At 48.1% G+C, this 21942-nt stretch overlaps 1 protein-coding gene across 1 annotated transcript; it reads right to left on the bottom strand.

Annotated features, from left to right (window-relative positions):
• Window positions 1-4703: 4703 nt before the first annotated feature.
• Window positions 4704-9653, bottom strand: C14H1orf53 (chromosome 14 C1orf53 homolog). The gene is made up of 3 exons (XM_062211237.1): window positions 9411-9653; window positions 6162-6263; window positions 4704-4921 (listed from the first exon to the last, which is right to left on the bottom strand). Exons 1-3 carry the CDS (start codon window positions 9651-9653, stop codon window positions 4850-4852), a joined length of 417 nt encoding a protein of 138 aa, XP_062067221.1. The 3' UTR covers window positions 4704-4849.
• Window positions 9654-21942: the final 12289 nt, after the last annotated feature.

Here is a 21942-nt window from a genome sequence, read left to right as displayed (position 1 = left end):
GAATTCGGTCCTGCGCGAGGGAGGGAGGGAAGGAGGGAGGGCGGCAGGCGATGGTCGGCGGTGCGGGCCAGGCAGTCCCCGCGTTCTTGCCGAGGGTTCTTCTGTTAACCCAAATAAAATAAAACAAACCGTTGGATGAAAATTCATCCTCTCCCCTCCCTCCCCGCCTTCTCGGTCGGAAAGGACCTGTACCCCTCACCTCTGACCCTCACTTTCCTCCACCTGTCTTTTATTCTCCGTTTATGCGTCCAGATGGGGAGGGGGAGAAGAGGGGAGTGGGCAGAGGGCACAGGCGCCGGCCGGTGCCCGCAGACAGACTCTGAGGCTGCGTTCGGCCCTTCCAGCCGCTCAGTAACCGGAGCAGGTGTTAATGGAGGACTCCGCGGTAACTGAACCTCATAAAGCCGAGAGCGTCTTGAGGCTTGGGCGCAGCGGGGGAGGGGAGGGGGTTGCGGGAGCGAGAGCCCCGCGGCGCGCCCTGGGCTCCGGGCCCCGCAGCTAGCCATTGCCTTCCTGGAGCTTGTACCTAAAAGATGCTGCCGCCAGCTGGTGCCTGCATAGACGGTGAACCGGCGGCAGCTCCTGCGGGAAACTGGGCTAAGCCAGTTACTGCGCACCCACCGCATCCCCGCCTTCCCCTCCCGATCGTGCCTGGGCTCTCTGCGCTCCGGGGCTGCGCGCCGGGAGCGCAGCACTTCGGGGAGCGTTCTGCGCTGGGGCGCGGCCTTTGCCACCGGGTCGGAGCCGGGGCCCGGGGCATCTCTCCTACTCTGGCCTGTGCTAGGGGCTGGGGCTGGCAAGTAACCTTCGAGGAGGAATCCCGCACGCAAACCCTGGCGGACAAGCGCTCCCCGGGTGAAAGCCAGACCCGGGACGGGGCGGGGGCCGTTGTTACCTGGTCTCAGGTTCCCGAGGGGCCGCGTCGCCCCAGGGCTCGGTCAGGCCGCTGGAAAGTGGAGGGACAACCGGGCAGCCGGGCCTCCGGCTACTGATTTACCCACTCTCCACCCGGTGTGCCCCTCGCAGTCGGAGAGGGGGAGGCGGGGGACTCCTGCCAGGTTCCGGCGCCGGCGAGGAGGGGGTGTGTGCGGTGAGATTGGCCGCTCCGGGATGCCGGTCCGGGCCACGGTGCCGCCCTCCCCTCTTATCCGCCCCTCCTCCCCATGCCACCATAGCGGCTCCACGGCGGTGCGTGGGCCGGGGGAGCGGCGGGCCGGGGGCGCCTGCGCACCTCCCCGCCCCGCGGCAAGCGCGTGGGATTGGCGGCGGCACGTGGGGCCGGGCGCTGCCGGCCGCCCTGGCTCCTCCACACACTTGGCGGGGGGCGACAAGGGACAGACCGGGAGCAGCGAACCCGAAATCCCTGGCTTCCCTTTCCACCCCGAATCCCGGTACGTCTCTCGGGGCACCCTGGACAGAGTCCTTTTACCCGCCCGCGCACTTGGCCGTCCCGGCTGGTCCCCGCAGCTCATCAGTCTCACCGCAGGGACCTCCCCCACGCGCGGCTCCCCACACCCAGCCTCCTCCGCTGTCTTCCCGACCCCTCACCCCACCCCATCTGGGTCAGTTTCCGCAGCCAGAGCCGACAGGCCGCCTGGATTCAGCTTCTCGGCTCTTGGGCCACGGACGGACAGCTACGCCCACCCGAAAGCGCTTGGGGTGGGTGCCCGCGACTCATCTCTGTCCACAGCGGCGGGCTTTAGCCTCTCTGGGGGCCACGGGCTGGGCTAGGTATTTGATAACCGCACGCCTTCCGCAAGGCGCTCTCGCATCTCAGACGTAGTAGTCGCGGATCTCCCGTGGCTCCCAGTTCACGCTCGCTTTTACCCACCCGCGTGGTCCCGGAAAGAGGGCAGTGAGCCCGACGTTTTGGGAGCCGCGGGACACCGTGGCACACACTGGGGCATCCAGAAGCCCCTGGCAGGTTGGCCCACGAGGGACCAGCCAATCCCTGCCCCCTAAAGCCGGCTGCGGGTTCCTCACAGCTGTTTCTTCGAAACCAGGCTCTCCACGGGGGCGCCCGAGACGGCGCAGACCACTTCCTCCCCACCCCTCCCCGCACTCACACACGCACTTAAATAGCTTTCTTTTTCTTTCTTGTTTTCCTGGGAGGAGAGGAAAACGTGGGTATCCACGAGTACCTTTTAATTGCTGCATTGTTGCGAGGCAGTGGAAGAACCGGGTTTTAAATCTGCCACCAGACAGGAGTCCAGTCCGCAGACTCAAGCCATCGCTGCCAATGGCAGGTGTGGGCAAGGAGTGCTGGGCGAACTTCCCTCCGGGCAGGCCGGGGTGGGGGGATGCGAGGCGTCAAAGCCCACTGCCACTCCACCCGCGTCTGGACACAAATCTAAGCCCTCCGGGTGTCTGACGGTGGAACCGTGTGTGCGGAACAGACTTTGCGAGAGCGTGTGCAGAGGGTCGCTGTGCCCAAACAAAGACCCGTGCCCAGAGAGCGCCCCTGCATCCCAAGGCCCGCCGTTCCAACACAACCTACATGGGAGCTCTACGTTGTACTCCAAAAATAACAGCCTTTCTCTTCTTTGCTTGGCGTAACCAGTGGGGACAGGGCGGTTCCTGATGGGAGACGAGTGTTAGCCGCGATCCACCTGCCGCGACCAGGGCCCCTTCCTGGACCGGGCGACGCTCCAGCGCTGTGCGAACCCGTCCCCACCCCCGCACCCCGATAACGCGCCCAACAAGATCCCTACAGTTTCCGCTGGGATGCGCCGTTCGTGTTAGAAACAATCTAGAAATCTTTGGATTTATTGCACACTGGGGGCAGAAGGGGTCTCCGGAAATCTTGAAAATGGAGCAGCACCAGAGGAGATTCAAACTGGGAAGTCTCAGAGTCCACGTGTGTGTGCGTGCGTGCGTGTGTGTGTGTGTGTGTACACAGCTCATAAGAAACCTGAATTGTTCCTTTACAACGCGCGAGGTCCCTTTATGTGGCCCTATTGCATTTCACGTGGGAGCACCTGCCCCACTGCCACCCCCGAAGTGCGCCTCGCACGCATCTCTCCTGCGGACTGCAGACCCCCGCTGCAGCTCCAGGCGCAGGAAAGAGCAAGAGCGCCCCTCAACCGCCTCCCCTCCAGATCCCCATCCCCACCCCCACTGGCTCCTTTGCTGTGGCTGCCAGCAAGTTTTGAGGTTTTGCCAGAAGGAACCCGCAGCGTGCCACCTAAGGGTCCTGGACCGGCCGCCGGCCGCCGTATTCCTTTCTTGCTGAGCCAGTTCCCTACTGCAAGTGGTGCCCAGACCGGAGGAAAGACGCCTACCACGGGTCCTTTCCACCTGCCCCGGGCTTTCTGAAAACGCGGCCTCTTCAAACGAACTTCCTTTCTTCCTGCCCTTGTAGCTCCAGCAAGATGACTTCTTTTTCAGACCCAGCTTCCTTCTCTTCTCCCTCCTCCACCCACCAACCCAGAAGGGGTCTCGTTAATCATCACATCTGGTGGAAAACGCCCACCTGGCTGGCGGCTTCCTGACCCAAGGAAGAAAAGGAAACCGGCCCCCAGGAACCCCTGTGTCTTTCTGGAAAGACTCACTGCCTCCTGGTCACCGTGCTAATCCCCCTCTCCTACTCCCTTCCACGGAATAATGTCTGAGTGGACAGTGCCCGGCCACAGACATTGCTCTTTTCCATTCAAGAATACTGTCAGGTCCTGTCAGGTGTCAGGACCCAGGGGCACCATGCTTACTGCGTTAGCACAGCTGGGGTACCAGAAAGCTAACAACTTTGGGAGACAATTCAATATTCGACATTAAACAACAGCACACCCCCAAACAAACAGAAATCACAATCAAGGGGGAGATTTCAACCTTGTTGGGCTTTTCACTAGTTTCCCAGCTAAGGGCTTTTATTTTGAATTGCATGTGGCAGAAGGCACCAGAACCTTTGGGGGCTTAAGCGCTCTAGGAGCTCCTTCTGGCCTCAGGCAGGGTCCGAGGCAGCCCCCTGAGGTGCTTGGGGAAACTTCTGATTCCCCCCGAAGAAAAACCGAGGTCAGATCCAGGCAAAGCCGGCCTTCTACTTTACTGGACAACTCCCCAGGGCTAGGAAAGGGCTTTCCAGGGGCTGCTGTACCTCCGGTGGGGCAGAGAAGGTGTGGGAAGAACAGCTCCTGTGACTCCTGACTTTAGCCTGGAGACTGACACCCCAGGGTATCAGTACAGTGAATGGGAGGGCTGGAAAACTAATATTTTAAAAGAGATTTGCTAGGGAAGTGACGAAAGACATAGGAATAGGAACGGGTGGGGGAGGGTAGAAAGGACAGGCGCGGCCAGGCTTCTTCAGTGGCTGGCTGCAGCCCCAAGTCACAATGATGTCAAGTTTTTATTGAAAGGAACAGATGGAAGATGAGAGCATTTCTGGACGCGGGATGGCACTTCTTGGGTACCCTTACGTTGTACAAGATAGCATTATATCAATCTCCTTAAAGCTCAAGATATAAATAAAATGAAGATTGTAGTCTTCTATCTGCCAGCCACCTTCCTTGGATTGCTAATGCTGGTGAGAAAACAGTAGACGAACTGAGGCTAAGAAAAATCCAGGGCTACTAATGTCACCTGCTCGCTACTTTCATTTCATGGAACAGTCATTATTTGCTTTCTCCAACATGCGTGTCTGATAATGCAGCAAAGAGAAAGAAAAATAACTATCAATGTGTCACTTCAAAAACACACAAACATTTGTTAGCTTTTCATTTTATTGATGTTCTTTTAACATAAGTATTTCAGTTTAAACTAGTGCTCAAATCCCAACAGCTCGGAGGGTAAGTCTGGATCAGAGGTTTATTATTATTTTTTTAATACAGGTCCAACTGAACAGAGTATGAAGTTGTTCTCAAACATAAAAATATGAATTGAATTGCTTCTTTTTAGATGGATCTTTAACATTGACTTGACCATATGGACACTGTAGAAGAAATAAAACAAATTATTATTGAATTATTTAATAATCATCCTGCAAGAGTACACTTCTCATGAACAAAAGAGACTGTTAACAAGGTGATACAGATCATTTGATCTATCAGGCCCTGCAGACTTACAGGAGAATAATGGCAACCCCAGGCAAATGGTCCTAATTAAGGCCCACGAACCATTTCCTAAAAGCATCCTTCCAACTTTAAGAATTTTACTGTCAAAAATGCACTCCTAGAAAATCCTCAAGTCCTCAATTGATGCAAAGGTCTTATACGCTGGATTAAAAACAATGAATGGCAAGGGTAGCAATTTACCCATGCCAATAAGCTTCGTTTCTCAATACTAGCTACAACTTAATGCAGTTAGTGTCTATTCTTTCATTATAAAGTAGGTCAGTTAAGGAAATAACTTCTTGCAACAAAACATACAAAGTATTCTGTAAACAGAACTTATTACCTGGTTATAATCTTAATTTTATAACAATTTACCTTACTACCATGTCATTTAAAATAAAATAAAAATAGGGAAGAACACTTTGACATTTATGCTTTGCTCAAAAAAGGGAAGGAGTAAGTATGGTTCACCTTAATCAGTAAATATAGAGATTATCCATTGAAATAAACATTTTAGGAGCTATTCAGCACTAAATTTGGATCATTCAGGTTCACCATTATTTTAAGCAGAAACCAGAAAAGGACCAGAGAGGGAGACAGGGTGAGAGAGGAGGAAGAGGGTGAGTGGGAAGAAAGGTCAGAGGGAGGAAGCAAAGGAAGCCAGGAAGGAACGAAAGAAAGTATCATTTAAAGGAAACCTATCTCTCAGTCTTGGGCAAGTTTCTCTTTATTTGGCTAATAATGAAGAAAATGCTTTCTAGGATCCCGCTTGCAACATTCTAGATTTCTTTTCCTGCCCTCTCTGCATCTGCCTAGTACCCACAACTTATTTTAAACCTCATGAAAAGTTTCCTTGCAATAAAGAGCTCCCATGAATTTCAAATCACAGTGGTTAAGGAACTGATGTTCTCAGTGAAACATTACAAAATTCCATTAACTTTAAAGGTCCTATGTTGGTACTAAGGACTTCATTGTCCTTGGCTAAAGTAGCTTGTGAAAAGTGCACTCCAGGTCTATTTCGCTTTTTTATTTGACTTGTTGTTCAAATAATAGGTATTTACGAAGTTTCAGAAGCACCGCACTGCAGTCTGCGGCTGTAATGCAAGAATTGCTACTCACGTGTCTGCAGGCAGAGCCGCAGCACTCGCCCCTCTGCAAGTGGGCCAGCTGCGTGAGCACCACGTAGCCAGTAGCTGGATCCACGTAATTTAGCTGGCCAGCCTGAAGAGTAATAAAACAATTCATTAATCTCAATATTCATCATATCTCCTCACCATCATTTCTGCTCATAAAATACTGCAAAAAAACTTCTAAGCAATATCAAACTTCTTCCCAGCAATTTTAGTGGCGCTTGCAATTAAAGGCTGAATGCATTCTGACATTGTACACAATCCAACTTTATGTGGCTAAAGGAGAAAATATACAGTTTGAGAAAAATGAGAAGTTGATGGAAAAACAAGAACTCCCTTATACCCAATAACTATGTGCCACTGCTCTGATATTTTTCATTTGGTTTCTAGGTAACAAGCTTAATAACAGGTGATTTAAATGATTTTAAGAGCTTAAGAGGCTGAAAATGAACTTTCACTCAGAAGTTGCAGTTGTAATTTCAGTACTTAAAATATGTGGATAATGATTTAAACTTACAGAAAAGGTGCTAATCAAAACCAACCGTCCTTATAGAAAAGTATTACCTTTGCTATTATTGAACACTTTTCTTTACTTTCATGATGTGTTACTCCATTGCACATTTTACAATATGTCCCTTTTTTGGGGAGGGGGGAATGTTCTATTTTTAAGAGAAAAAAAGTATTGTTTCAAATACTAAGGCTCACTGCTTTCACGGGTTTGATCCAAAGCAACCTTTATTGTATGTTTTGAAACGTCAGGAAGCATACTGTACCTACATCGAACAGGGCACACACACAAAGCATCCCAAGGACAATGGGTGAAGGTGCAGGGGAGGAAGTCTCTCCTGAGGATCTGGGTCATTTGGGTGACACTACTCCGACTTGAGTTTGCAGCAGAAACTCCTCATGGGCTTTTTATGTAACCCTTTTACAAGGCAGAAACGCCTTTTCCTGCAGAATGCCTTTGCATGAAAACACCCGCGAAACTGGCCTGTCTCCTTGCACGATTTTTGTGAGTCCAAATTTTTCAGCGTCTTATTTATCAGATGAATATTTTATCCTGGTTGATGTTTCATGAGTAAAGGATGGAGCAAAAGGACACATGCAGTTTAAGTCTAGGTTCCCTGCAAGACTTCCCAGCAAAGCTAGACTTGACATCAGAAACCCAACAAGCCATGCCACCGTCTAAGGCGAGACCTGCGGGATACTCCGCGAATCTGGGCTCACTAAACGCTACTTCAGAATGACGTAGTGTTGGTCAGAACTCACTTCTTCACTTACAAAGCCTGTGTTTGGAGACTCAGAAGAGAACACAAACACAAACCACACCAGGCACTCCAACAGTCTTCTCTCCACTTGTCATTGCTTCTGGGCGGCGTGTGAGGGCACTTACCAGGCTACCCCACGCCACTGCGCCTGCGCTCTGCTTTCCAAGCGCGCCTCTGAGCTTGCCGGCCGCCCACACAAACTTAATTTGCCCCCAAATAAAGGAGCCTGGCGGGCGGTGGCAACAGAGGGGCAGTGACGGTTTGTAGAGCTGGATGTTAAGTGACGCTTGGGGGGCGGGGGGGGGGGAGGCAGGGGCCATCTGCCCTGAGGCCGGACAGTCACTGAACCCAGGACATTGACATGTGGAGTCAGGAGAAATCCCCTTCCCCTGCTTGGCTGAGAAACCTGCCTTACCCGTCCCTGGTGTGCAAAGAGAGAACCGTCTGGCTCATCTCCACCATATTTGTTTGGAGACAAACCACACACGTGATTTTTAAAAAGAAGAGTATAAACAGGAACCATCAAAAGCTGCCAGTCACTGCCTGCAGGCTCAACTCCTGAATGGGCCCACAGGGATTCTCGGCCTCCTAACGAGACAAGTAAGTCAGCTTGAGGCGCCGGCCACGGCTTCCTCTTCCTTCCCCCTAATCTTTTCTTATTTGAATGGCAGAGTGACTGAGAGAGGGTGGCACACACACACACACACAGAGAGAGAGAGAGAGAGAGAGAGAGCGCTCTTCCATCTGCAGATTCACTCCCCAAACAGGACCAGAACCGGGGCTGGGCCAAGCCGGGAACTGCACCCGGGTCTCCACGCAGGCAGCAGGGGGACACGTATCTGAGCCATTTCTGCTGCTTCCCCGCGCGCATCAGCAGGTCGTTGGGCCGGAAGCGGAGCAGCCGGCCTCCAGGTGCCCTCCAGTAGGGGACGCCGGCCGGCTCCCTCCACAGCGGGAACAGCCGCCCTGTGGAGAACCGCTCGCCACGCGCGCCCGACGCTCCACGCACTGCTCCACGCACGCTTCCCTGTGTCTGTCAGAACTCGGCGCCTCCTTCGGGCGCACCATCTCTTGTAAAGGTTGACAGAAACATAGACAATGACGCCGTCCACGCACGCAGTCTGAGGTGTCAGTGGCTGGGAAGGGAGGTAGGTTTGGCTACCGTATTGGTGCCTAAGGAGCAGCCGTCCGGGGCAGCAGTAAAAATTAAAAAAAAAAAAAAAATTAGAAAAATCACTGGCTGGTGAACTGTTCAGGTGCTAATGCAAACACAGCGTATTTTTCTTGCGACTTCCCAATTCGTCCACCTTCTCCCCCATCGATTTCTGAACGCCCGGTTCGCTCGCGCCAGGCGCGCGCACTCGGACCCGCGCGAGCGCGCAGAGAGGTGGCGGCGCCCGGGTGGGTCCCACACGGAGGCGCGACGCTCGCAGGCAGGGCAGCTCCCTGCAGGGCCTTTGTCCCGGGACGCGGAGCCGAGGCCGGGTTTCCGGCAAACGCCGGCAGCGGGAGGCGTGCACGCCGCACGTCGGGAGCCTGAGGCGGGGCGCGCGGCCGCCCCCGCCGCCGCCTCAGCAGGACGGCCCGGGCGCGCGGCCGCCCCCGCCGCCGCCTCAGCAGGACGGGCCCGGGCGCGCGGCCGCTCCCTCAGCAGGACGGGCCCGGGCGCGCGGCCGCTCCCTCAGCAGGACGGGCCCGGGCGCGCGGCCGCCGCCTCAGCAGGACGGGCCGGGCGCGCGGCCGCTCCCTCAGCAGGACGGGCCCGGGCGCGCGGCCGCCGCCTCAGCAGGACGGCCCGGGCACGCGGCCGCCCCGGCCGCCGCCTCAGCAGGACGGGCCGAGCACGCGGCCGCCCCCGCCGCCCTCTCAGCAGGACGGCCCGGGCGCGCGGCCGCTCCCTCAGCAGGACGGGCCCGGGCGCGCGGGGCGGAGCGGGCCGCGAGGGCGGGTTCGGGTGCGGGGACTCTCACCGCGCACGCGGCCGCGTGCAGCTCCGCGATCCGCCGCTCCGCCGCCGTGAGCGCGTCGGTGTCCGGCCTGCCCTGTGAGTCGGCTGCGGCGCCGCCGCGGTCGCCCTCGGCCGTGGAGCAGAGCGTTAAACCGCGCGGCAGTCGGAACCCCGCTTCCACCCGGAGAGGTCTGGGCGGCGGGGCTGCGGGCCGGGGCCGGCCGAGCGCGGCGCCCGCCAGCGCGCGGGCCTGCCGCTTCGCCATGGCCGCCGCCGGCCCGTGGGAGGCGGAGCACCGGGGCGCCACCGGACGGCGGCCGCGGGCCTGGGCGCGGCGTGCGGGGCTCGGGCCGCGGGGCCTTGGGCTCCAGGGTCTGGCGGCCGCGAGAAAGGGGACTTTGCGGGCAGCCGGTGAGGCTCCGGGCGTGCGCTTCCCACAGCTCTGGACCTGAAGCTGAAGCTGTTTCGCTTTCTTCTGAGGGGGGAATGTGTACTTTTTTTCTCTTGTCAAGACTAGATTTGAGATCACGTAGCCTAATCGCCACGACTTTAAGATCTTAGTGACCAACATCCACCGTGGGCCTGCGCGGTTTTGCATTTCACAGCGGGCTCGAAGGAAGTTGCAAGCGGAGCCTTCGTGGCTTAGTTCTCTGGGCCACCCCAGCCCGGGGCCGAGAAAGTAAAATCCCACATGGGATAAGAAAAGGTGCCGTGTTCATCTCGCTGGATAGTGTCAAAAATCCAAACTGAAAGTATATTTCCTGTGTGAAAGATGAAAGTTACCCTGGTGCAACCACAAAATTGACTTTGAGAAAATTAGCACAAGCCCAGGAGGTAATTTCAGGTATTAGAATTAAATTAGCACTGTAGCCGCCCCCTACCCCCAGCCTAGGATTCAAGAAAAGGAGAGTTGGGGCGTGGGGTAGCGGCTGGGACCTGGGCCTGCAATCCCTGCTGCTCCACTTCTGATGCAGCGCCCCACTAATGGCCACGGAAAATCTGCAGAAGATGACCCAAGTCTTTGGGCCCCTGCCATGCATCTGGATGGCCCCAGTGAAGCTCCTGTTAGGCCTGGCTTAGCCCTGGCTGGCGCAACCAGCCACCTGGGGAGTGAAGCAGCAGATGGAAGGTCTCTTTCTCACTGCCTCTCTCTCTCTGTGACTTTGAGTTTCAATAAATACATCTTAAAATTTTAAAATATGGAAGAGTTGAAGAGTAGCAGTTCTGTTCGTGCTCCTCGCTGCTGAGGAAGTGAGGGCAAGTGTTGATCCTTGAGGGCAAAAGTGAGCTCTTCAGTTGTACAGAAGAGTGAAGAAGCGACTGTAGACCATCACCCTCTGCATTTAACATGCAACTCTGTGTTCCTGTTGAGTTTCTTAGAAGGAGCTGATTGAAACGAATTTACCGGTCTGTGATCAATCTCAGTGAATTAGAACTTGGAATCCTATTTTACAAATCTGTTTACTTTGTGTTGGAATAATAAATTAGTTGGGATCTGTAGATTGTTCAAGGGATCTGAGAGAAGAATTTATAACCTGGACGGCTAAGGAGACGCTAGGGAAATCTATGGAAGGATGGCACCAGACTTGAATCCCAAAACATGAGCAAGTACAATTAGAATTCAGGGCCTGTGCTGTGGTGTAGTGGGTAAAGCCACTGCTTGCAGTGCTGGCATCCTGTATGGGCATCGGATAGAATCCTGGCTGTTTTACTTCTGATTCAGCTCTCTGCTACTGCAAAAGCAGTAGAAGATGGCCCAAGACCTTGGGCCCCTGCATCCACACGGGAGACCCAGAAGAAGCTTCTGGCTTCCAATTGGATCAGCCCAGCTCTGGCTGTTGTGGCCATTTTGGGAGTGAACCAGTGGATGGAAGACTTTCGCTCTCTTTGACCTTTTGACCTGTAACTTTGCCTTTCAAATAAATAAAATAAATTAAAAAAAAAAAAAAGAATTCACCAGGAATAAGGTTCATTTGCCCCCCACCCTCCATCAAAATCTCAAAGTTTAGAAGTTTAAATTTATTTAAACTTAAATTTTAACTTAATTATTTAATAATTTAAACTTTATTTAAATTTAAATGCATTGTTTTTAAAATTGAGGATTAGGACCTACTAATTGGCCATGACATTGATACTAAGAGTGTGAACAGCATTTTACAGAAATGAAATAGGACATAAATATAAAATAAGTATATAGACATCTTAACTAGTATGAATATTATTTTTTTGAAAAGCTTATATTTGTCTACTTGAAAGAGTGAGAGAGGGAGAGACAGAAAGAGAGCGATTGAGATCGTCATCAGCTAGTTCACTCCCCAAATGTCGATAACAGCCAGGGCTGAGTTAGGCCTAAGCCAGCAGCCTAGAATTCCATCTGGGTCTCCACAATTGGCAGGGATCAAGCAGCTGAGTCACCATGTGCTGCCTTCCCAGGTGCATGGCTGGAAACTGGATAAGAAGTGTGGAGCAGCAGGACTGGAACCAGCACTCTGACGTGAGATATGGGCATCCTAAATGGTAGCTTAACCTGCTGCGCCCCAAAAAGTGTTTCTTTGATCTTAACAATTATTTGTGCATTAGCTTTTTAAATGTAGTCTCTGTCTCTTTCTTTCTCTGACCCTGTTTTCCCCCCACAGACCATAAAGCAGATAACAGGGAACTTCTCATTTTCTCATGTGCACCTCCAGTGCCCATTCTGTACTTTTGCACATAGTATTGTTGGTACATAATAAATAATGAATTTTCAGATGGGTACATGAATCAGTGATTCTTCATTCTCAAATACATACTCCTAATTACCAGTTAAAATACCATATGAAAATTTGAAATTAATTTTCTTTTTTAAAAAATTTAATTTTTTTTACAGGCAGAGTGGACAGCGAGAGAGAGAGACAGAGAGACAGAAAGGTCGTCCTTTTGCCGTTGGTTCACCCTCCAATGGCCGCCGCAGCCGGTGTGCTGTGGCTGGCGCACCATGCTGATCCAATGGCAGGAGCCAGGTGCTTATCCTGGTCTCCCATGCAGGTGCAGGGCCCAAGCACTTGGGCCATCCTCCACTGCACTCCTGGGCCACAGCAGAGAGCTGGCCTGGAAGAGGGGCAACCGGGACAGAATCGGTGCCCCGACCAGGACTAGAACCTGCTGTGCCGGCGCCGCAAGGTGGAGGATTAGCCTATTGAGCCACGGTGCTGGCCTGAAATTAATTTTCAATACAGAATATGTTAATTATTGCAAATAATTTTTAGAATCTAAGTGAAAAGATACTAAATCAGCTCTTTTTACTGACAAACAAGACAGAAACATGCATTATCAAATGATCTGATCTTAGTCCTTGCCGTGCTGCCTCTAATTGACTTTACGCGGTGTCTTTTAGTGAATTATGAATATATTGAGCTGTTAGTGGACAGATTAGTGCTGCAGCCACTGAGCTATCAACAGCCTTTTTTTGTTCATGAACTGCCTATTATACGGTTCCTTTTGGACTCTGTATTTGATGTTTTTCAAATCGCTGAATGGTGTGTTATGACATGCCATGCTCCACGTAGAATGCATTTTCACTCTCAATTCTTATGATTGAGAGCAAATGTTACATGCCCCTAAGGTTGCCTATAGGGAATCTTTGTTTCATTTAATCGGACATCCAATAGCACACTTTGTTTCACAGAGCTGGTCTTAAAAAATTCTTTTGGGAATTTTAGCCATTCTATTTGCAAGCCCAACAAATCTCTGCTGACTTCACAGTGGATGCCACTCCACCAGTGTTACAGGCCAACAGGGCTGCTGTGTGTGGCCCTTACCTTTCCGTTTTGTTTGTGTTGTCTCGGACAAGTGTGGAAGGGCTCTGTAACCTGTAGTGATCTGCCATTTCATCCCCTCATCCACTCTCTGAAGCATTCTTTAATGAATCCTAGGCTGGCTTCAACCCCCACTGCCAATTTAAAGTGTCAGGGATGACTTCATTGCTAAATCCAGTGCGCTTGTGCAGTACTTACCAGACTAAAGCTCTGTGCTACTGTTAAAGTGGTTGATGATCTGCCCCTCAGAGCTATGCCCTGGCAGAGTTACAGAAAGAGAGAAATAACCTTCCATCTACTGGTTCACTCAGCAAATGGCTGCAATGGCCAGAGCGGGGGGCTGATGGGAAACACTTGGGCCATCCTTCACTGCCTTCCCAGGCACATTAACAGGGAGCTGGATTAGAAGTGGAGCAGCTGGGACTCAAATCAGGGCCCATACAGGGTGCTGGCATTGCAGGAGGTAGATTTACCCACCATGCCACAGTGCCAGTTGCAAATTCCAAATTCTTAATATTCACTTGTTATCTTTATGATTATTCTTTTTCAGACTTCTTGAAGGGCTTCTCTTTCTAGTTTCCTAGATGTTAATTTTCCTCAGAGTTCTGCAGTCCTCAACCCACTGCTCTTACTGTACAAATACTTCCCTGAGTAGCTTTTTCCATCCTTAGGTTTTCAGTCTATTACCATATGCTGTTGGCTCCCAGAACTGCTTCAAGGTCAAAGCTTGTGAGAGAAACACATGTATCTACCTGTCTGCCAGATACCTATCCACCTGCTTGCTGGACAAACACATGCTAAATTGCCCCAAACTTGTCATGGCTGGATCATTACCTTGTAAATCTTCCTTTTCCATATAATGTCTGTTTTAAAGGCACACTTGCCCAACCATTCCTCTAATCCAAGATCTTGGAGTGATCCTGAACTCTTTCTGTGTCTTCCCACTAGACCATCATCAGGTTTACTTGTAGATGAAATATCAAAATTTTTAAAAGATTTATTTATTTATTTGAAAGAGTTACACAGAAAGAAGGAGAGGCAGAAGAGAAAGAGAGATCTTCCATCCACTGGTTCACTCCTCAATTGTCCACATGGCTGGAGCTATGCTGATCTGAAGCTAGGAGCCAGGAGCTACTGCTGGGTCTCCTACGCAGGTGCAGGGTCCCAAGGATTTGGGCCATCTTCCACTGCTTTCCCAGGCCATAGCAGAGAGCTGGATGGGAAGTGCAGCACCCAGGACTTGAACAGCCGCCCATATGGGATGCTGGCACTGCAGGTGGTGGCTTTATCCGTTTACACCACAGCGCCCGCCCCCCAAATATCGAATTTGTAAAAATTGCCTCAAATTGGTCCTCTCTTTTTGCTTCTGGTGTTCTAGTTCAGTTCATTGTCCTTTCTCTATCCCACCCCCACTACAGCCATAGCAGAATGGTCTGGTAATATAAATACTAGATAGTGAGGATCTACTAAGGACCTTCTACTAGGGCTCGAGATTTATTGTTCATGCTGTGCATATGCTGCTTATTCTGACAGACAATATCCGGCTGCGTCTCCACCTCAACCATCAGGCCCATTTCCTTGAGTGGTAAAGTTGCTCCTGTCCTTGCAGCCTCGGCCCCCGCGTCACCTCCTCTCGGGAGCTTTGCCTGACAGCTTACTGGGCTCACTGTTCTCATCTCTTCTGCAGGCTGGACTGGTCACACCTCCTCGGGGCTCCCCCCATACCCGCAGCATGACTACATCTGCACTTTCCTATTGTATAATTTTACAGTTACAGCTTTTTTCATTCCTGCTGGACTCTGAGGTCTTTAAGGATAAAAATTGTCTTGCTTATCCTTGTATCTCCAGTAGCACAATTGCAAAGGAAACGCTAAAAACATTTTTTAAAGCTCATCCAAATGGACAAATGAATAATGGTAGCAAAATCCCACATCTGAGTTATGTAGTAAAGAAATAACACAAATGTATTTTCTTCTGATATTTTATGGTTCAAAAGCAATATTGAGTTTTACCAATGCATCAGTTCTCAGGCTATTGTTCTGAGACACAGCATACTAAGATAACAAAGTAATTGTGATTTTATTTGGCAATCTATTTAGTAAGTTCCCCCCAAACAGTGATTGAATTAATGGTAGGTGCAGGGTATGGGCTGCAAGCCAAATGAAGCAAGTATATGTTGACAGTGAAGTGCAGCCCTGTTAACCCTGAACAATCATTCCAATTATGAACTACATGCACACAATCGCTGTCACATAAAATATCTAGGCTAATTGCTTCCAGCCCTTTTGTTATGCAAGTAACTAGATATGAAACACACTCTTGTGTATATTCAATATTAACAATGCAGTCTCCAGAAAGAAATAGCAAGAATTTTTACATTGTTAAAATAAATGGATCAATATTGTGCTTTTAAAGCTGTATGGGTAGCCACTATTTTTGTAGGATTGCCCACATACCAACACATTTGTAACAAGGATCTTGGTTAAGGCCATAAATACAACATACAAATCAGAATGTTGTTCGCTGCACTCTTGATGCTGCTGGGAAAAAAGCATGTCCACTGTTCCATGACTAGAATGAAAGGCACACTGAGTTTTAGGTCAAGTATCCATGACATTGACATGTTTGACTAGTCTACTGAGTATGATGCATGTTAATATCTTCCCAGTGGTGGGCAGGAGTGATATGCCTCAGTGATCAACACAGCACGCACAACCCCTTTAGGTTTTCTACAGGTGTAAAATTGATGCTTCTTTGAAATCCCACACAATGTGATTCTTCTATGTGCAGTTACATTGTGCTAGTGCTGTGTGAGTTGTATAATTCTGTAAGGAGGTCATCAACAGTTCTGTCTGATGACGCTTTTGATAACACATTTCAGACAGCCTTGTTGGGAGCTAAATTTGCATTACATAATGAGACTAAGAGTAACAGAACAAGCAAAGGTTTGTGCTTGATTAAGCACTGAAAAGTATAAATGCTATGCCCACATTGTGATTTCTGCAATGGGTAGTGATACCTTGGGGACATGGTTGTGTAACTCAGCTACCGGTCTAAATTTCAGGAAAGCAGGAACGTGTTTGCTCTCTCTACCATTTCATCCTACTGTTAACCGTGACTGCCCCACAACATGGTAAATGAATGAATTCTGGAGTGGTAGCTTGCCAGGTGAGAAGAACACTGGATTTGAATGCATGAAGTCCTGGAATCCAATCTTAACCTGTCCACTTTCAGATTCTGTGACACTAAGCTATGTGGAATGTGAATAATACCTCAGAGCTTAATTATTATGAAGGCTAAATGAGACATTGTATACAAAACAGGTATCGTGGTACCTGGCACATACCAGAAGTGTTGTTATTAGTGAACTAGGAAGGCAGTTTTTAATATGTTTGTATGTTAGCTCCCAGCTGCTGAATAGTTCCGTTCTACTCAACATCAATCCTTCAGGGCAGAAGGCTTAGCTTGTTTAATGTGACTAATTTTATTGGTAAATGACAAAAAACTTGCTGTATATGTCCACAATTAATGTGTTTTCCTTTACTTAAAACTGAAGTTTTTATACAGTAAGTCAAAATTACAGTTTAAGGTTTCAAGATGTCATTGATCATGTTTCCAAAGCAACTTGATTGTAAGAATTGAAATTACATACTCATTGAGTAGCCATAAATAGTTACAGACAGTAAGTAATACAAGGTATTTAGAATAGGGAGATTTTATATATATATTTTTAAGATTTATTTTATTTATTTGAAAGACAGAGTTACAGAGAGAGGTAGAGACAGAGAGGTCTTCCATCTGCTGATTCACTCCCCAGATGGCCGCAATGGCCGGAGCTGCATAAGTCCGAAGCCAGGAGCCAGGAGCTTCTTCCAGGTCTCCCATGTGGGTGCAGGGACCCAAGCATTTGGCCCATCCTCTACTGCTTTCCCAGGCCATAGCAGAGAGAGCTGGATTGGAAGAGGAGCAGCTGGGATTAGAACCGGCGCCCGTATGGAATGGCGGAACTTCAGGCCAGGGCTTTAACCCACTGCGCCACAGTGCCGGCTGCGGGAGATATATTTTGTAAACTTCTTGGTGAGGAAAAATTTTATAACAGAATCAAAGTTTGAACTGAGAATGAATAATATAAAGAATACTGATGAAGAATGTTTACAACTTTGAAAAGAGCTATGAATTGGAAACCTTGTTTTAGGTAGGAAGAATATTTGAAAAGAAATTTTGTCGTTAGTATTAGTATGATTGTTTTTTTGACAGGCAGAGTGGACAGTGAGAGAGAGAGACACACAGAGAGAAGGGTCTTCCTTTTCCGTTGGTTCACACCACCACCCTCAGTGGCCGCTGTGGCCAGTGCGCTGCGGCCGGCGTAACACACTGATCCGAAGCCAGGAGCCAGGTGCTTCTCCTGGTTTCTCATACAGGTGCAGGGCCCAAGGACTTGGGCCATCCTCCACTGCACTCCTGGACCACAGCAGAGAGCTGGACTGGAAGAGGAGCAACCGGGACAGAATCTGGCACCCCGACCAGGACTAGAACCTGCTGTGCAGGCGCCACAGGCGGAGGATTAGCCTATTGAGCCACAGCACCGGCCAGTATGGTTGTCAATACAAGTGACAGCAAATACCAATTTCATTGCCTTAACACAATCTTTTAAAAAGTTTTTACATTTACTTATTTTCATTTCACTTGTAAGGCAGAGGGAGGGTGGGGGGCAGAGAGAGAGAGAGAAAGAGAGAGAATCTTCCATCTGCTACTTCACTCCCCAAATTCTCACAGCAGCCAGGGCTGAGTCAGGCTGAAACCAGGAACCTGGAACTCTATTTGGGTCTCCCACCTGGGCAGCAGGAACTCACATATTTGAGCCATCATCTGACTTCTTCCAGGGTGCTCATTATCAGGAAGCTGGATTGGAAATGGAGTAGCTGGGACTTGAAGTAGGCACTTCCAATCCCCACCTTAGATTATCCTATATTTGAGATTTCTATGGGTTATCGTTTAAATGTGTGTGTCCTTCCAAAATTCATGTGTTAAAATCTAATCAACAAGACGATGGTATGAAAAGGTAGGGCCCCTGGGAGGACTCCACTCTCATTCACGGGATTAATGCCCTTCTTCTTCAGCCATTTGGAGATGCAATGTTCAACTCTTTTGCACGGTGAGGGTGCAGCAAGAATGCACCGTCTTGGAGCAGAAAGCAGCCCTCATCAGACACAATCAGCTGGTGCCTTCATCTTGGACTTCTCAGCCTCTAGAACTGTGAAAAATAAATGTCTATTCTTTATATATTACTCAATCTCAGGTAAAATAAAAATAAATGTCTGTTCTAGCAGCAGAAAAAACTAAGACACTCTGCATGCCGTTATATATTCACTATGTATACATGTATTTCTCAATAATGTATGGTGTCTTATGTTAAAAACAGTAACATGAGCTTTATATAAATGGTTTTCCTGCTTTATATAACTAAACAACTTGATTTTTCCATTGACTTTGTGGGAGACATCTATGTTAATTCTAGTAGCTTAGACATTCCATTTTCACCATGTATAGATTCTATTTTATAACTGTACCTCAAAGGATTCAATATCATTAATCATTAAGGAAGTGTAAATCAAAATTGCAGTGAGATATCTATCATCTCCCACGGTGTAGGTAGTTAGTATATAAAATAAAAGGTTGAGTACTGGCGAGGAAATGGAGAAAAAGGAACTCTTACAATACACTTACTGGGATTGTTAACTGGCGCAGCTCCTATGGGAAATAGTTTGGATCGTCCTCAAAAAATTAGTTATAGAACTACTATGTGATTCAAAAATCCCACTACTGGATATTTTTCTTCAGGACTTGAAATTAGAATCTGGAAGAGATATTGGCGCTCCCATATTCATTGCAGCATTTTTTTTTTTTTTACAATAGCCAAGACATGGAAGCAACAAAAATGTCCATCAACAGGTGAATAAAGAAAGAAAAATGTGGTGTATTCATAAAATGGCCATGAAAAGAAGGAAATCCTCTGTCCTGCAACAATATAGATGAACCTTGAGGACATTATGCTTGGTGGAACAAGTCTGCCACAGAAAGACAAATACAACACGATGCCATTTATCCAAACAGTCTGAAACAGTCACTGCTCAGAGCCGAGTAGAATTGTGGCTTCTGGGGGCTGGAGGAAGGGACCTGGGGAGGTATGCGTTAAAGGGTACAGAGTTCCAGTTGGTGGGAGATGAGTAAGTGCTTTTGATGTCCTGTACAGCATGGTGCCTGTTGACAGTAATGTGTTGTATTCTTTCTCTCTCTCACTCTCTCTCTGTTTTTTTTTTTTTTTTTTTTTGACAGGCAGAGTTAGACAGTGAACCCCGAGTACCGGGACAGAACCGGCGCCCCAACCGGGACTAGAACCCAGAGTATCGGCGCCACAGGCGGAGGATTAGCCTAGTGAGCCGCAGCGCAGGCCTGTGTTGTATTCTTAAAAACTGCTAAGAGAGCAGATCTTAAATAGTCGCACTACAAAAAGACAAGGATTTGAAGTAATGCATATGTTCACTGGGTTTATTTAATCATCTCCTAATATTTGAAATATATGTAAATATATTTGTATATATGTAAATATATGAGACATATCCCAATATATGAAAACATCACATTGTACACCATACTGTATAAACTTGTGTTTGTCAATTTTACCTTAATAAATCAGGAGGTGGGGGGGTTAGAAACAAAGCTTTTTAAAAAGGTTTGTTTTTATTTATTTGAAAGGCATAGGGGGAAGAGAGAGAGAGAGAATGGGAGAGAGAGGGGGGAGGAGAGAGAGAATCTTCCATCTTCTGGTTACCCTAAATGCCTGTAACAACCAGGGCTGGCCCAGGTTGAAGCCAAGATCCAAGAATTCCATCTGGTTCTCCTACGTGGGTAAATGCTAATTTTTTTACTCACGCAAAATCATTGTTGATGGTTGTGATTAGTGATGACATTTGTGATGAGTTCAATCTCCTGACCAGTTGTGCTTTAAGTAGGGATCAGGAATTCAGGCTCCTCTCATTTTTCTGTGCACCTGTTTCTGGCTTATAACCTCTAAGTTGACTGAAATATACTTAGCGTCAGCCTGCGAGTGACTTCACTCACCAATCACATTCCTTAACCTACATGTGAGGTAGCTGGGCAATGTATCCAACCCTCTTAGTTTCCTTCCCTGGTATACCCCAGTTATCCTTTGTGCTTCATACTTTTCTGAAAACAGGAAAAATTGTATGTCCCTTTGCCAAACAACCCCATGCTGAATTACAGCAGTCTTAAAGAGCAGAGCCGTATCTATCTGTTCACGCTGCAATACCCAAACTAAATCCTTGTATGTGACAGAGAAGTCCTGATAAAATATTTATATCATTTACTCAGTTTTAAAAATACATTTGGAAACTATTTCATGTAATTTATTAGCACTTTAATATAGGCAGTAAATATATAATCCCCTCCATTTCACAAGCGGGGAGGAATAGAGAGGCTACTGACTTGCCCAAGATCACTACCTGGGAAACTCTGTATTTAGGACTATCTAACTCTGGCTACTCTGTTGTCTTCTTAAAATGTGTATTAATATAAAGAGAACAGATTTCATGTATTTCATAGATACACTTACGAGAAGATAGCCATACTTCCCCTCTTCCCTCAGTCCCCCCTCACTCCTTCCTTTTTTTCCTTTAATTTTTGTAATAACATAATTTCAAATTACTTTATAATCACAGGCTTAATGCATCACTAACCATAATGTTCAACAAATAAAAAGAAGAAGACAGACTAAAAACAATAATCAAACCATAAGATGTCAGTTTCATTCTTATACAATTTTTTTGTATTCTTTACTAACTTATCTCAAAAAAGACATGATATTTGTCTCATTCGTACTGGCTTCTTTCTTTCACTAAACATAATGGTCTCCAGTTGCATCTGTTTTGTTGCAAAAGACAGGACTGCACTCTTTTTTTATGGCTGAGTATAGATACTCAACCATATACTATCAAATATATTTAATTAAATGTACCAAGTCCTTGTTTTTTGTTAATTTTAACATATCCGATTAAGTCACCAAATTCCATTTTCTTCTTTTGTAACGTGTCTCTTTTCCTTTGAATTCTGTTGCAGTCCAAAATGGTTTAGTTAATTTATCATTTCATGCTTAAGTTACTACAAAAGCTTCCCAAATTATAATTATGGCTTCTAGTTTCTTCCTCCCCAATTAATTCTTAACATTCTTATCAAAATAATAATATGCACCATTATAATTGCAATTTTCTGGTTTAAAACTCCTCGTCACAGCTTTGCATGCAGGATATAAAATGAACTCATGAGCTAGGCATCCATAGTACTCCCACACTTTGACCCCTCAAATCCCTTCTCAGTCTTGTGTCCTGTTACTCTCTCGGTCAAGCACTCTGTTCTCGTCAGGCTAATCTACCCACTCTCTCCTAAGTTATCCATGTGGCAGACATGCTATTTTGTCTCCCCCAACAGACCTTATTTCCCAGTATTGTCTCATTTCTCCAGTCCTCCCCCATGTGTCCCTGAGGTAAATCCTCACCAGCCTTAATTCAGTTCTGGAAACTCCACTTTTCTCACCATCGATTGATTTACGCAAGTGTGTGACCAATGACACCTGAGGGGAAATCCTGCAGGGAGCCTCCAGAGAAAGGTTTTCTTACTCTTCATAATGAGAAAAGGGGAACCTCCATTTCCCGGAGTATGGTAGGGTAGATGGTCTTAAAATGT

This window comes from Lepus europaeus, chromosome 14 (assembly GCF_033115175.1).
Source record: "Lepus europaeus isolate LE1 chromosome 14, mLepTim1.pri, whole genome shotgun sequence".
Lineage (NCBI taxonomy): Eukaryota > Metazoa > Chordata > Mammalia > Lagomorpha > Leporidae > Lepus > Lepus europaeus.
Note: the sequence above shows the minus strand (reverse complement) of the source record. Positions and strands in the feature narration are given on the sequence as shown.